At 61.3% G+C, this 13,137-nt stretch overlaps 1 protein-coding gene across 1 annotated transcript in view; it reads right to left on the bottom strand.

Annotated features, from left to right (window-relative positions):
- TGM2 (transglutaminase 2) overlaps window positions 1–13,137 on the bottom strand; it is a 51,961-nt gene that overhangs the window by 24,247 nt on the left and 14,577 nt on the right. The window contains exons 2-3 of the mRNA XM_075900810.2: window positions 11,209–11,388; window positions 602–844 (exon numbers count right to left, since the gene is read on the bottom strand). Of these exons, the coding sequence (XP_075756925.1) occupies window positions 602–844; window positions 11,209–11,388 (423 nt within the window). The remainder of the gene's footprint in view (window positions 1–601; window positions 845–11,208; window positions 11,389–13,137) is intronic.

Here is a 13,137-nt window from a genome sequence, read left to right as displayed (position 1 = left end):
CTCCTCATGGGGACAAGCACTAAGTGAGGGGAAGTGACTGGCCACGCGCCCAGCCATGGCCAGAGGCAGCAGCCTGCTCTCAGCAGGGATCCTGGCGGTTCGGTCTGCACCCCAGCTGGCTCGTTAACATCCTCCCGCTCCGCCCCCATGTTCTGCCCATAACCTGGGAGCGCGGGAGCAGGGCACGTTGAACCCGAGCCGGGGCAGGGCGGGAATTGAGATGCGCCAGGCCCGGGATTCAGCGGCAGGCTGGCTCCTGCCCCCGGTCCGTGCTCTTCCCCAGGCACCAGATTGCCAGGGATTTTCCAGCGAGGGCGGCAGGTCTGGAGAGGGACGCAGCGGCAGCTGCCCTGCTGCGTGTGTGTTCCTACGGCGAGTGCAGCTGGCTCTGGGGTGGGGCGGGAGGAGTCAGCCCCAGAATCCAGCTGAGCGCTCTGCTTGGACCCGGATCCAAACCTCCCCAGCGTCGTGGGTGTTTGCAGCAGGGGTTGGTTTGCCCTCCCCCCCCGCCCCCCCCAGAGGCAGGGCCCGGCTGGGCCATTCGGCAGGAGGCTGCTGTTCCAAGCCTGGCCCGTCTCACGTGGCTGCAGGGGACCCTCACCTGCACACCAGGGGTTAAAGAGCAGGATGAAGCCCCCGAGCCGGAAGCTGGTGCCTTGGTACCCCATGGAGGCCTCCAGGGTCAGGGCGTAGCGGCCGATCCGGGCGTCGGGAGGGGAGTAGATCAACAAGGAGAGAGAGGGCCCGTCCTGCCGGTCCACCACGGCGCTCCATGCGGACGGGTCCAGGGCCTCGGAGACGGGGAAGCGGGACTTGGTTCCCGACGTCTCGATGGGGCAGGGCCCTGCCAGAACAAGCAGCCTGGTTAGCGCGCCCTGCCTCGGGCCTTGGGCTGCCAGCCAGGGGTCCTGGGGACAGTGCCGCTGGGCCGGGGGGGCACAAAGCCCCTGGAGCTCCCCCTCCCGAGCGCTGCTTGTGAGACACTTGCCCGAGGAGGCACCGGGGCCCTCCCGCAGCACGGCCCCCTCCCCTTTCACAGGCATGCCCCCGGCCCCGTTCTCCCCACACTGGCTGCCGGGGAGCTGCCCTTACTGCACCCGCTGAGGCCAGGCCCAGCACTGGCTCTGCACCTGCCCCACTGGCCCCCCGGCGGGGCAGGGCCAGGGGGCCGGGGTGTGCTGAGCAGAGCAGCATGCGGCAGGGAGGGGAGGCGAAGTGGCCGACGCGCTGAGCAGGGCACCTCCTGCAGGGGCTTCCCTGCTCCAGGACGGAGGAGCTGCTGAAGCGTCGATTTACTGGGGGGCAGAATTCTCCGGGCGGTTTCTCTGTGCGGCTGACGGGCCAGAGGCTTGTCTGGGGGCCGACCCGGCCCCGGGGCTGCTGCCGGCTGGATCAGCCTGCGCCCCGGCGCGCTGTAAGGGACGTTGACCCAGGGCGGGTCCCGCGCCGTGCCAGACGCCCGGCCAGACGCGCCCCATCCCTGTCCCGCAGCCCGGCCCCTCTGCACTTCTGGGGGCGACCTCAGTGCTCCGGGGACCGGCCACAGCTGTGCAGACAGAGCCGTCCTCACGCTCCGCTCGCCGCCCCTCCCAGCAACGGAGGGGAACGCGCAGACAGCTCCCACCTGGCCCCGCTGCTGCTCCCCTGGGAGGCCACGGCTGGGACTGGCCGATTCCATTTCCAGCGAGGGTCAGCGGGCAGCCTTCCCGCCCACACTGGGAACTCTGTGTGAGGCTGGGCCCGGGCCAGCTCGGCCGCTGCAGCGCCCTGCCCGTGGTGGGAGCAGCACGTCAGGCCAGGACTGCACAGCAACAAGCCAGAGTGACACGGTTCTTCCCCCCGCTCCCCGGCGAGGGCGGGACGAGCTGGCCCCGCTGGCTCAGCTCTGAGGCAGGCCAGAGTGCACAGGCCAGCGGGGATTGCCTTTGCAGCCTCCCCCTCGCGCGTGTCCCTCGCGGCCCCCCCCAGACAGGCAGAAGGAAACGGCTTCCTTCCCTTTCTCCTCCGCCCGCCGCCCGTTCCCAGGGAGCCTCCTCGGCACAGAGAGGCCCGTTCAGCGTTGCACAGGGCAGCGGGGTGGGGAGGCCGGGATCTGGCTGCAGCCCGGAACTGCCCAGACACCTCTGCCTGAAAAGTCCGCACTGGCCCTGCCTGCTTGCACTGAGCCAGCCCCTTGCAAGACAGGGCTCAGCAATACCGCAGGGTGGGGGTGGCATGGTGGCCACGGCTCAGGTTTGGGATACAGGGCGCCCTGCAGCCCCAGGCTCAAACCAGGCCAGGTAGGGACACGGCCCTGTCCTGCTAGCGCTGAGCCCCGACCTCTGCCGATTTTAAAGCCCCCCAGCTCTTTTCTGCAAGGGCAGGCACGTGCACCCAGTGCCCCTGGCTGGAATTTCAGCTGCCTGCCGCCTTCCACCCCAGAAATAACTGCATTCCTGACACCTGGGTGGCTGCAGGGAGCGAGCCCAGAGCAGAGGGTCCCAGGAGGTGTGGCACTGCGGGGCTGGGAGTGAGGGTGCCTAGCAGGCGCTAAGTCGCTGCTCTGGGCTTCCAGCTTGCCGGGTCAGTTTGCAGAGTTTGAAGCTGACACAAAAGAGAAATGTGGTAAACGGGCAAGAAACGCCAGGGCAAAAGCCTGACTCGATACACGCCTGGCGCGTCAGCGAAAGGCGAGAACTTCCCAGAGGCAGGCGACGCCGCGGGCGGGAGCGGAAGGTTCCCTCCTGACCCCTGCAGCATTCAGCTCGTGGCCTGAGCAGTGGCTAACTGGCTCTGCCCCAAAGCCCTGGCTCCAAACGCCCCAGGACTGCACCTCGGGGTCCCCCCTTCGAGGCTGCTGCCGTTCTCTCGACAGGGTGAAGGCAGCCCTGGACTTTCCCCGGTGCGGCTGCACTGTTAGTCAGCGCCCGGCCTCCATGGGACACAGAGGTGCGGCCCATCCCCTCATAACCACAGTCCCCCTTGCAATGGCTTCCTTTTCCTACCCGGCCCTGTCTGGGACTCAGCGACGCCCTGCAACCTCACGCTGCGCAGGCTGAGGCGTGGAGCGTTCCTCGCTGGTTCTCCATGTGCCGGCTGTTTGGCTTGGACGCAGCCCCCTGGCGGGAGCGCGGGCACAGCTCTGAAAGTCAAACAGCCGCCTCCCCTCCCGCCGCACGGCTCGGACCCATTCTGTCCAGCGCCGCTGGCCCCGCCACGAAACCCAGCCCGCAGGGACACGGCCCTCCCTTGGTGCGTCTCGCAGGACACGCGCTCGCCCGCGCGGAGCTGCTCCCACACGCATCGGGCAGTCACGCTCCCGGGAGAGTCCTTCATCCTCCCAAAGCCAAAGGCCGAGCACCCAACTACCTCAGCGGAGCCAGAAATTCGCCATCTGTGCCTAACCCCAGGCCAGTGCTGGCTGGCTAGGGAGCCCAGCCGATTGGGAAGTGACTGTGACGTAGTGGGGGTACCTGGCTGGTTTCTATGCTGCTGGCTCTGGGGTAACCCCCACTGGCTGCCGTGGGTACCACGACCCAGCAAAACAGGATGAGTCACTATGCAAAGGGACCTCTCAACCGGTATGGCCAGACACCCCCCATGGAGAGGAACAAAGGAAGGGGGAATGCTGCCCTGGGGGGGCAGGGCTGGAAGAGTGTTGGTTAGTTGCTGTCTGGGAGCATGGAGGAGACAGCCTAGGGAAAGGGGCTGGAGTTTAGGGGCCCAGGCTCCCCCATCTCAAGGGGGCCTGAGGCATCTTAGCCCAGCTCTGGGACCAGACTACATCTGTGCTGTGCTGTATCCTGGAGAGGCAATAAACTTCCTCTATTCCACCGGCTGGTGCAGTCTGTTTGTGCCATTTCGGGGTGCAGGAGACGGGGGACCCCCAACGCGCCGTCACAGTGACGTCCCTAGAGAATGTAGGCTTCCCCTAGGGAGATGCTGTTCCTTACAGGCGTGGGTCTCTAGTCTCGCCTCTCGGCTCCAAGATCGAACTCCTCAGGCACCTACAAGTCCTGTGTCCTCTAAGCAGCCATGCCTGGGGGTTCCTGGTGCTCGTGTTGCAAGGCGGGGTAACAAAAACGTCTGGTTGGTTTAATCATTACGTTTTCATTCAAAATAATCAACATTTTTTGGTTGAAACTTCCTTTTCGGACACAAAAGGGATTTTTAAACCGAGTGGAAATGGTCATGAAAAGATTCCCATTGTCACTGAAAATGTTCTGGCTTTTGGTTGCCAAACGCTTCCCCTCTTGGCTCCCCACAGTTTTAGGGGTTTTTTATACAATTGTGAAAACTTTTCTAGGGGAATCTTTAACAAGACCCAGTTGTGACGCTTTTGAGGAAATTTCTCTGTGGGAAAAAGCGATCAGTCACGCGCCCTCCTGGCGTGGGGCCGCTGCCCCACTCTGGCCAAAGGGGTTACAGCAGGCTGGAGGGAGCCTGGCTGAGCTCTGGCCAATCAGAAAGCGACCTAGAGGGAGCCAATGAGAGGGCAGCTTGCTGGGGTATATAAAGAGCTGCCCAGACAAGTGCGAGAGGCAGGGTCCTGTCAAGGATGGGAGCAGGACTGGTCCCCAGGGAGGCACCTTAGCGGGAGCAGGGCTGGGCAGGCTCAGGGGAGCTGGAGAGAGGGAGGCTCCAGCCTGGCACAAGAGCCAGGGGTTCAAAGGGTGCCGGGGCAGTGGCCCAGGGAGCAAGAGGCGGCCACGTGGAGTAGAGGGGGCAGGACAAGGCTGCTGACGGAGCGCCCCTGGGTCAGACTCCAGCGTAGCGGGTGGGCCTGGGTCCCCCCTTGAGGAGTGGCCTTTATGGCCTGGGGCTTGCCCCTGGGGCGCGGGGTGAGGCTGCCGTTGGCCACAGGGGCAGGTGAGGCTGAAGGCAGCTGAGGAAGGGGTGAGAGATGGGGGTGGAGCCTGCCACAGGGCAGTGTCCCGAAGAGGATGCCATAATCTGGGGAGTGATGTGGAGAATGTGGCGCATGGACGGGTGACACAACAGCCAGCAGGGGGCGCCCTGCTGAGGATGGAGCTAATTCCCAGTGGGACCAGCCGGAGGTGCTGCGGCCGTGAGTCACGGTGCCATTGCACCAGGGGTGGGCAATAATTTTCACGGGGGGGGGGGGGGGCGGTACTGAATTTTGGTAGGTGGTCCTGGGCTGGCTCCACCCCTGAAAGGGGCGGGGCTGCAGAGAAAGAGGCGGGGCTGGGGACTAGCCTCCCTCCAGTGTTGTCTGGGGTCGGAGGCTTTGAAATAAAAACACAGAGAAGGGCTCGTGGCTCCCGGCCTTGCCTCTCGCCGGTTGCCTGGCAGCCGCCCGGGATCACTGCAGCTGTTCAGAGAGCTCACGGCTCCAGCCCCTTCCCGGGTCGTGCCGCAACTGTGAGCCATTGAAATAGGATCCCGAACCACCGCCTGGACTTCTGGTGGCAAGGGCAGCAGGCCAGATGCTGTCCGTGCGCCGCACCTTGGCCAGCCCTGCATTACACCCGTGCTAGACTCTGGCACCGGACATCTTGGCAGGGCTCTCTGCTAAGCAAGAGGAGGGCCGGGAAGGAGGCTGGTAAAAGGGCTGGAGGCTGGAGCAAAGGGCAGATTTCCCTGTTCCTCCCTCTGCACCGCCCTGCTGGGACCCGCTCTGCTGCCTGCGTCGCTCCCGGGGCTGTCGGCAAGGCTAGAGAGCGCCAGGCCAGCACCCCAATCTGCTGGGCCCATCCGTGTCCCTCCAAGCCAGCGGGATTAAGACCGGCTGAGGCCCTAAGCGAGGTGACGTTTGAGGCCCCGCAGCGTTGCCTAAAATGCGGCGCATTCTGACAAAGGCCAGTGGCAATAGGAATAGTGGAGGGTTCCCTTTGCCTCTCCGCTGGTACAGAGGGTGAGGCTGCACCTAAACACCAGCCATTTGTCTGGAGAGGCCCCCTCTGAGGCCCTACGCTGGAGCTTGTGCATCCACCTGGCACGGCCCCGGGGTCAGCGTGTGTCAGTACAAAGGTTTGGAAAGACACAAAGTGGCTGGAACTATTAATAGACTCGTGCTGCATTGCAGGGAGCTGCCTCAGCCCGCCTGCCCTTGGCAGCGTGGCCGGGCTGCCGGAGGCTGGCTCTGCTCGGAGGAGGCAGGAGGCTCAGATCAGAAATACCCGGGGCCCATCAGTCTCCGGGCCCAGGTCACTTGCCTCGGGCTCGCGCTCCCGGGCTAAAACCGGCAGCGAAGCGGTTTGGGCTCAGGCTGCAGGGGGGAGGATTTCCTGCCTGCGTCTGAATGGCTGCATGGCTATTTATAGCCCCGTGGCATGAACCTTGCGGAGCCAAGTCCTGTGACCCAGGCTCCGAGGCTTCCTGTGCTGCGGAGACCGACCCACTGTGCCCACGTCCCTGAGACGTTCCAGGCTCGGGGAGGTCGGGGCTTCTCCCCCTTTGCGGCGGGACCCTGTCCTGCTAAGGAAGGTGGGCGTGGGCCAGGCTGCAAGCTTCCTCGGTTTGTTCCCCTCCCCAGCCCTCCTTGCTTCTCCTCGGTGGAAAGCAGCTGCCTGATGCTGACAGCTAACGCTCCCGCCAAGATCGAAGGATCTTTCTCCCCCTCACCCACCCAGGCCTGGAACGGCCCAGCCCCTGAATCAATAACCCGATGGCACGAAGGCGAGGCAGCGTTTGAGAGAGCCGGGGGGGAATAGTCAGGCTGCACATCTGCCCAGGCAGCTACCGCCAGGGACAGCTAACGCGGCCTTTCGGCAGCTTCTGGTCTGCTGCAGGTGAAGGTTGGTTCTCGCCCGTAGTCTGTTGCCTCCCCTGTGCTGCGCGTGCCCGGCTGTATCTGAGACGCGGAGGGGCACGGGAACGCCCTGTTCTCCCGGTTGCCCTGTAAGACGATCCGTAGAGAGCGCGGCTGGGGGAAGTAGACCCAAGGTGGGTACCGGGTTGAGTGGCAGAGCTGCTCCTCCCAAGCACTGACAGGGGGGCTGGGCAGGCCCACTGATGGGGGGCAAAGGGGGCAGTTGCCCTGGGGCCCAGCTATTCAAAGGGACTTGGGGGCCCCGGCTCCTGCTGCTGCTACTGCAGCAACGGCTGGAACTGTGGGCCCTTTAAATCGCCGCCGGAGCTTGGCTCTGCCTGCTCCACATGGCTCTGAGGGCTGGGGGAGGGGCAGTGCTGCCCCTATCCCCGCCCCTTCTGACCGAGGCCCCGCCCCTTCTGGGGGTGTGGAGCCATCCTTGCCTGAGGGCCTGCAGAAGCTGTCAGGGCCCCCTGGGGCTGGGGCTGGCAGGACCGAGAGAAATGGTCTGACCGAAATCAACTGTGCCAACCCCTTGCTGGGCTTCCATTCAGCGTCCCGCCCCGGCACAGCTGGGCTCCTCTCTACTGGCTGGCAAAGGAGTTTGGTCTGGCGAGCCTGGGCCCGTGCACCACTCCGGCCCCAGCAGAGCTGGCCTCTGGCAAAGTCCCTCTCTTTGGGAGTCTTATTTCACTCAGGGATTGAAAGAGGGAAATTCCCAGTCATCGGCCCAAACCCAGGAGAAACGAAAGCAGCCCGGGCTTTGCGACGGGTCATAGCCAGAGCCTCAGAACTCGGCCCACATCTTCCTGGGCTAGGCCCCCACTATTCCTGCAGTTCTGGTTTCTCCCGCGCTGGAATAACGGGGCTGCCGACAAAGGGCTTTGATGTCGACAGGGGGAACGTCCAGACTAGCGGCGAGCCGACAAACAGCTGATCAGCTGTTTGTCGGCTCAGCGCGGCAGCCATGTAAATGTAAATGAAGCCGCGATCATTTAAATCGCGGCTTCATTTACCTTTGCCTACAACCCTAATCTACATGCCTCTGCCGACAGAGGCATGTAGTCTAGACACAGCCTAAGGCAGCCCCGTTGGAATGCGTTTGAACTGGGCTTATATCCGTTTAGTTTTTCACTGGTAAAAGTACAAGTGCAAGCTAGTGGCACAGGACCAGTTTTCAGTCATTTCATGAGCGTCTATTTGTACCAGCTGAGTGTTTGAGGTCACTAACCTGCTTTACATCAAACAGTTACAGAGGCTCTGGGCAAACAAGCCCTTTGAAGTGTGTAAGCACAGTCTCATGGCTAAAGCATGGGACCAAAAAATGGGAGTTAGAGTCAGGAAGGTAGCCTTCAGAGCCTCAGTTTTCTATCTGTAAAATGGGCATAATATTACTGCCTTTTGTCCTGGTGGTGACATGGCTCAGTTAAGTAACAGTTATTAGTCACTTAAAAGACTCTCGAGTTGAAGGTACTTTGTGCCTATGCACAAGGTCCGTGCCACGAAGGAACATGACTTTATTAGTGTACGTGTTATCCTTATTACTGCTCTCGGAATTCTTTCAGCCGGTACCCTAGAGTACCAGAAAATAGCTTGTGGATGAAGCTTTTATTTGCTTTCGCAAAGCTTCTTTCCAAAGTGCTGACTATTCTTAGTAGTAGCTTTGTTTTTCCAGTTAGGCCAATGCGAATCCCAGGTGTGAAAGTGACTGCTTGGGTTTTTGGCGCGCCTCCTGAGGAGTCTATAGATCTTATGGAGGGCAACTCAGACATTGCAGGATGACAGCGGGGCAAAGACCAACCCTGTCAGCTCATCCGAAATAACCCCTAGCGCGCACTGACTTGGCTTCATGCCCAAACGCTTAAGAAGCGTGGAACGCGGCCACAACGGACATGGTTGGCTTAGGGGAGCTAGTGTTACACTCAGGCCAATCACAGTCACAAAGGCCGCGGTGTTTGCTTGCTTTCAACTCTCACGATATTGCAGAGTTTCTCCTTTTATATCCTTCTGTCCAGGGGCTTGAGGAAAAACAACCTATGAGATCAGGATCCGTGCCAGGGAAATTGCACTTTGATAATGGGAATAACATGGCCGGGATAAGTCTCCTGACGGGAAGAGGAAGCCCCCCTCTCAGATCTCACAGTGCAAAACAGATCAGTGAAACGCTGGGACCCGGGACCTCCAGGCTGGCTGTGTGAGTTGTGATAACAAAGGCAGGCCCCGGGGGAAGCAGTTTGTTTTCTTGGACAAAAATGTGAGGCCTTTCATGAGATGGCACTTGCTTATCTGTGTGGTGACAGGCCCTGGGACGGAGGGTCTGAGGTGAGCGAGGCAGGGCTGGCCTCCGACTGAGGTGAGAGGAGGTGGTGGGATGGAAACTGAGGATGGCAACTTGCCGGTGAGACGACTGCGGGAGAGGGGGCGAGTGCGGAAGGAGCTGTTTTGGATGGTCTGGGGTAGGACTGGCTGCCTCCACGATGACTGGCTTAGAAATGGGGGCCCTCCCAGATGTGGCTGGGATGGGCTGGCACTGAGGGGGCTTAGCAGGGCATGGCCTCTCTCTGGGGGGGATGGTGTGTGTCTCGGGGGGGGGGGGGGGATATGTCCGTCTCTGAGGGGAGGGGATTGGTGTGTGTCTGGGGGGGGGGGATATGTCCGTCTCTGAGGGGAGGGGGATATGTCCGTCTCTGAGGGGAGGGGATTGGTGTGTGTCTGGGGGGGATATGTCCGTCTCTGAGGGGAGGGGATTGGTGTGTGTCTGGGGGGGATATGTCCGTCTCTGAGGGGAGCGGGATGGTGTGTGTCTGGGGGGGGATATATCCGTCTCTGAGGGGAGGGGGATTGGTGTGTGTCTCGGGGGGGGGGATATGTCCGTCTCTGAGGGGAGCGGGATGGTGTGTGTCTGGGGGGGGATATGTCCGTCTCTGAGGGGAGGGGATTGGTGTGTGTCTGGGGGGGGATATGTCCGTCTCTGAGGGGAGGGGATTGGTGTGTGTCTGGGGGGGATATGTCCGTCTCTGAGGGGAGCGGGATGGTGTGTGTCTGGGGGGGGATATGTCCGTCTCTGAGGGGAGGGGATTGGTGTGTGTCTGGGGGGGATATGTCCGTCTCTGAGGGGAGCGGGATGGTGTGTGTCTGGGGGGGGATATGTCCGTCTCTGAGGGGAGGGGGATGATGTGTGTCTCAGGGGGGGGGAATATGTCCGTCTCTGAGGGGAGGGGATTGGTGTGTGTCTGGGGGGGATATGTCCATCTCTGAGGGGAGGGGGATGGTGTGTGTCTCGGGGGGGGGGGGATATGTCCATCTCTGAGGGGAGGGGGATGGTGTGTGTCTCGGGGGGGGATATATCCATCTCTGAGGGGAGGGGGATGGTGTGTGTCTCGGGGGCGGATATGTCCATCTCTGAGGAGTGGGGGATGGTGTGTGTTTGGGGGGGGGATATGTCCGTCTCTGAGGGGAGGGGGATGGTGTGCGTCTGGGGGGGGATATGTCCATCTCTGAGGGGAGGGGGATGGTGTGCGTCTGGGGGGGATATGTCCATCTCTGAGGGGAGGGGGATGGTGTGTGTCTCGGGGGGGGGGAATATGTCCATCTCTGAGGGGAGGGGGATGGTGTGAGTCTGGGGGGGGATATGTCCGTCTCTGAGGGGAGGGGGATGGTGTGTCTCTCGGGGGGGGATATGTCCATCTCTGAGGGGAGGGGGATGGTGTGTGTCTCGGGGGGGGGGAATATGTCCATCTCTGAGGGGAGGGGAATGGTGTGAGTCTGGGGGGGGATATGTCCGTCTCTGAGGGGAGGGGGATGGTGTGAGTCTGGGGGGGGATATGTCCATCTCTGAGGGGAGGGGGATGGTGTGTCTCTCGGGGGGGGGGGGGGGATATGTCCATCTCTGAGGGGAGGGGGATGGTGTGTGTCTCGGGGGGGGGATATGTCCGTCTCTGAGGGGAGGGGGATGGTGTGTCTCTCGGGGGGGGATATGTCCGTCTCTGAGAGGAGGGGGATGGTGTGTGTCTCGGGGGGGGATATGTCCGTCTCTGAGAGGAGGGGGATGGTGTGTGTCTCGGGGGGGGGGGGATATGTCCGTCTCTGAGAGGAGGGGGATGGTGTGTGTCTCGGGGGGGGGGGATATGTCCGTCTCTGAGGGGAGGGGGATGGTGTGTCTCTCGGGGGGGGATATGTCCATCTCTGAGGGGAGGGGGATGGTGTGTGTCTCGGGGGGGGATATGTCCGTCTCTGAGGGGAGGGGGATGGTGTGTGTCTCGGGGGGGGGATATGTCCGTCTCTGAGGGGAGGGGGATGGTGTGTGTCTCGGGGGGGGGGGGATATGTCCGTCTCTGAGGGGAGGTGGGTAGGACGGCTCGTCTCTGAGGTGACGTCGTGTCGGGGAAGTGAGGGGCTGGAGCTGGCTCCTCCCCGCGGTGGCCGCCGTTGAGTTTAGTGCCTAGCTCCGGGCTTACCTGTCTCTACGTTGAGCGCAAGTGTATCCACGCCTTCCTCGTACCCCCTCCCGGCGAAGAGCAGCGTGATGGTGAAGGACTGTCCCCGCCTCACAACCAGCTGCTGGCTGCCCATCTCAGCCGTCATGTGGCTCTGATGGTTGCTCTCGCACTCCAGGTCGCATGATTCCAGCACCAGATCTGCAAAACCAACCGCACGCGCTCTAACATTCACACGGCACACGTGAACCGGATGAACAACGGGCTGACAGACGGGCCCCAATGTAACTTGTATACGGGGGAGCCTCATCAAGAAGGGGTGTTTCCAGTGGGGTTCCAGGGGGGTCAGTTCTTGGCCCTACACTATCTACCCTTTTTATCAGTGACCTGGAAGAAAACATAAATCCATCACTGGGAAAGTTGGCAGCGAACACAAGGTGCAGGGGGAGGCTGTGTCCGGGAGAGCCAAGGCCAGCCTGGGATGCGCACACAGGGCAAGCTTGCGGAGGAGCAGACAAGCTGTTTTCCCTTGTGGCACGTGTGGCGGCGGCTGGAATCCTGTGCCCACAGCTCAGGGAGGTGGATAAATTGGGGAGGGGTCAGCGAGAGGGCACCAGGGTGAATTCAAAGCTCAGCTTGTAATGAGACCCCAGGAGCTCATGCTTTAGTGAAGCTAAGTAGCTACAGTTAAGGGGTGGCTTGGTGGCGTCTGTAAGGCCCTACGTGGGGCTCTGTAACCTAGGGTCCGTCTACACTAGCCCCCTAGTTCGAACTAGGGAGGCTAATGTAGACATTCGAACTTGCAAATGAAGCCTGGGATTTAAATATCTCGGGCTTTATTTGCACGTTCCCGTCCGGTCACCTATTTTAAATGCCACTAGTCCGGACTAATGGCCCGCGGCTACACGCGGCAGTTTAAAGTTAATCCGAACTAAATCCTTAGTTCGAATGACCTGTCACTCCTCCTGGAATGAGGTGTAACGGATCATTCGAACTAAGGACTTAGTTTGAATTACGTTTCACTGCCGCGTGTAGCCGCGGGCCGTTAGTGGCATTTAAAAATGGCGACCAGACGGAACATGCAAATCAAGCACAGGATATTTAAATCCCAGCTTCATTTGCAAGTTCGAATGCCTACATTCGAACTAGGGGGCTAGTGTAGACAGACCCCTAGCAGGTAAGTGTATGGCATAGAATCATTGGACAGAAAGGGACCTTGCGAGATCATCGACTCCAGTCCCCTGCCCTCATGGCAGGACCAAGCACCGTGTAGCAAAGGAGGCGCTGGGGCTCGTGGCTGCAGGGGGATCAGGTGAGCAGTGGAGGGGCTAAGGCAGCTCCCCGCCTGGCCTGGCTCCACAGACTGCACTGTGCCCCAGAAGTGCCTGGCAGCAGGCCCGGCTCTTAGGTGGTGGAGGTGGGGGGTTTATTCACAGTGCTCCGCCCACTACCCCCGCCCCGAGCACTAGCTCCACACTCCCATTGGCTGGAAACCTGCTGCCGGCTGCTTCTGAGGGCAGCATGGTCTGCGGTGCCAGGAGAGGCAGGAAGCTGCCTTAGCCCCCGCGCTGCACCACTCCCTGGGAGCCGCTCAAGCTAAGCCCCTCCTGCCCCAGCCCTGCCCCCCCAAAGCCAGAGCTCCCTTCTGCACCCCAAAGCTCCCATCCTCAGCCCCACCCCGGAGCCCACACTCTAGTCACATGATTTCGGGTCACAGCAGCAACAATTTTCTTCAACTGAATCATGAGAAAAAAAGGTTGCAAACCACAGATCTAGACTATCCCGAGCAGCTGTTGAACTAACCTGCCCTTAATCTCCTATGGCGGAGATTCCACAACCTTCCTCGGCAGTTTATTCCGGTGGTTAACCACCCTAACAATTAGGAAGCTTTTCATAATGTCCAACTTAAACCTCCCTTGCTGCAGTTTAAGCCCCTCGCTTCTCTTGTTG

This window comes from Pelodiscus sinensis, chromosome 17, assembly GCF_052426305.1.
Source record: "Pelodiscus sinensis isolate ZL-2025 chromosome 17, ASM5242630v1, whole genome shotgun sequence".
Lineage (NCBI taxonomy): Eukaryota > Metazoa > Chordata > Testudines > Trionychidae > Pelodiscus > Pelodiscus sinensis.
This window is presented reverse-complemented; position numbering and strand designations above follow the sequence as displayed.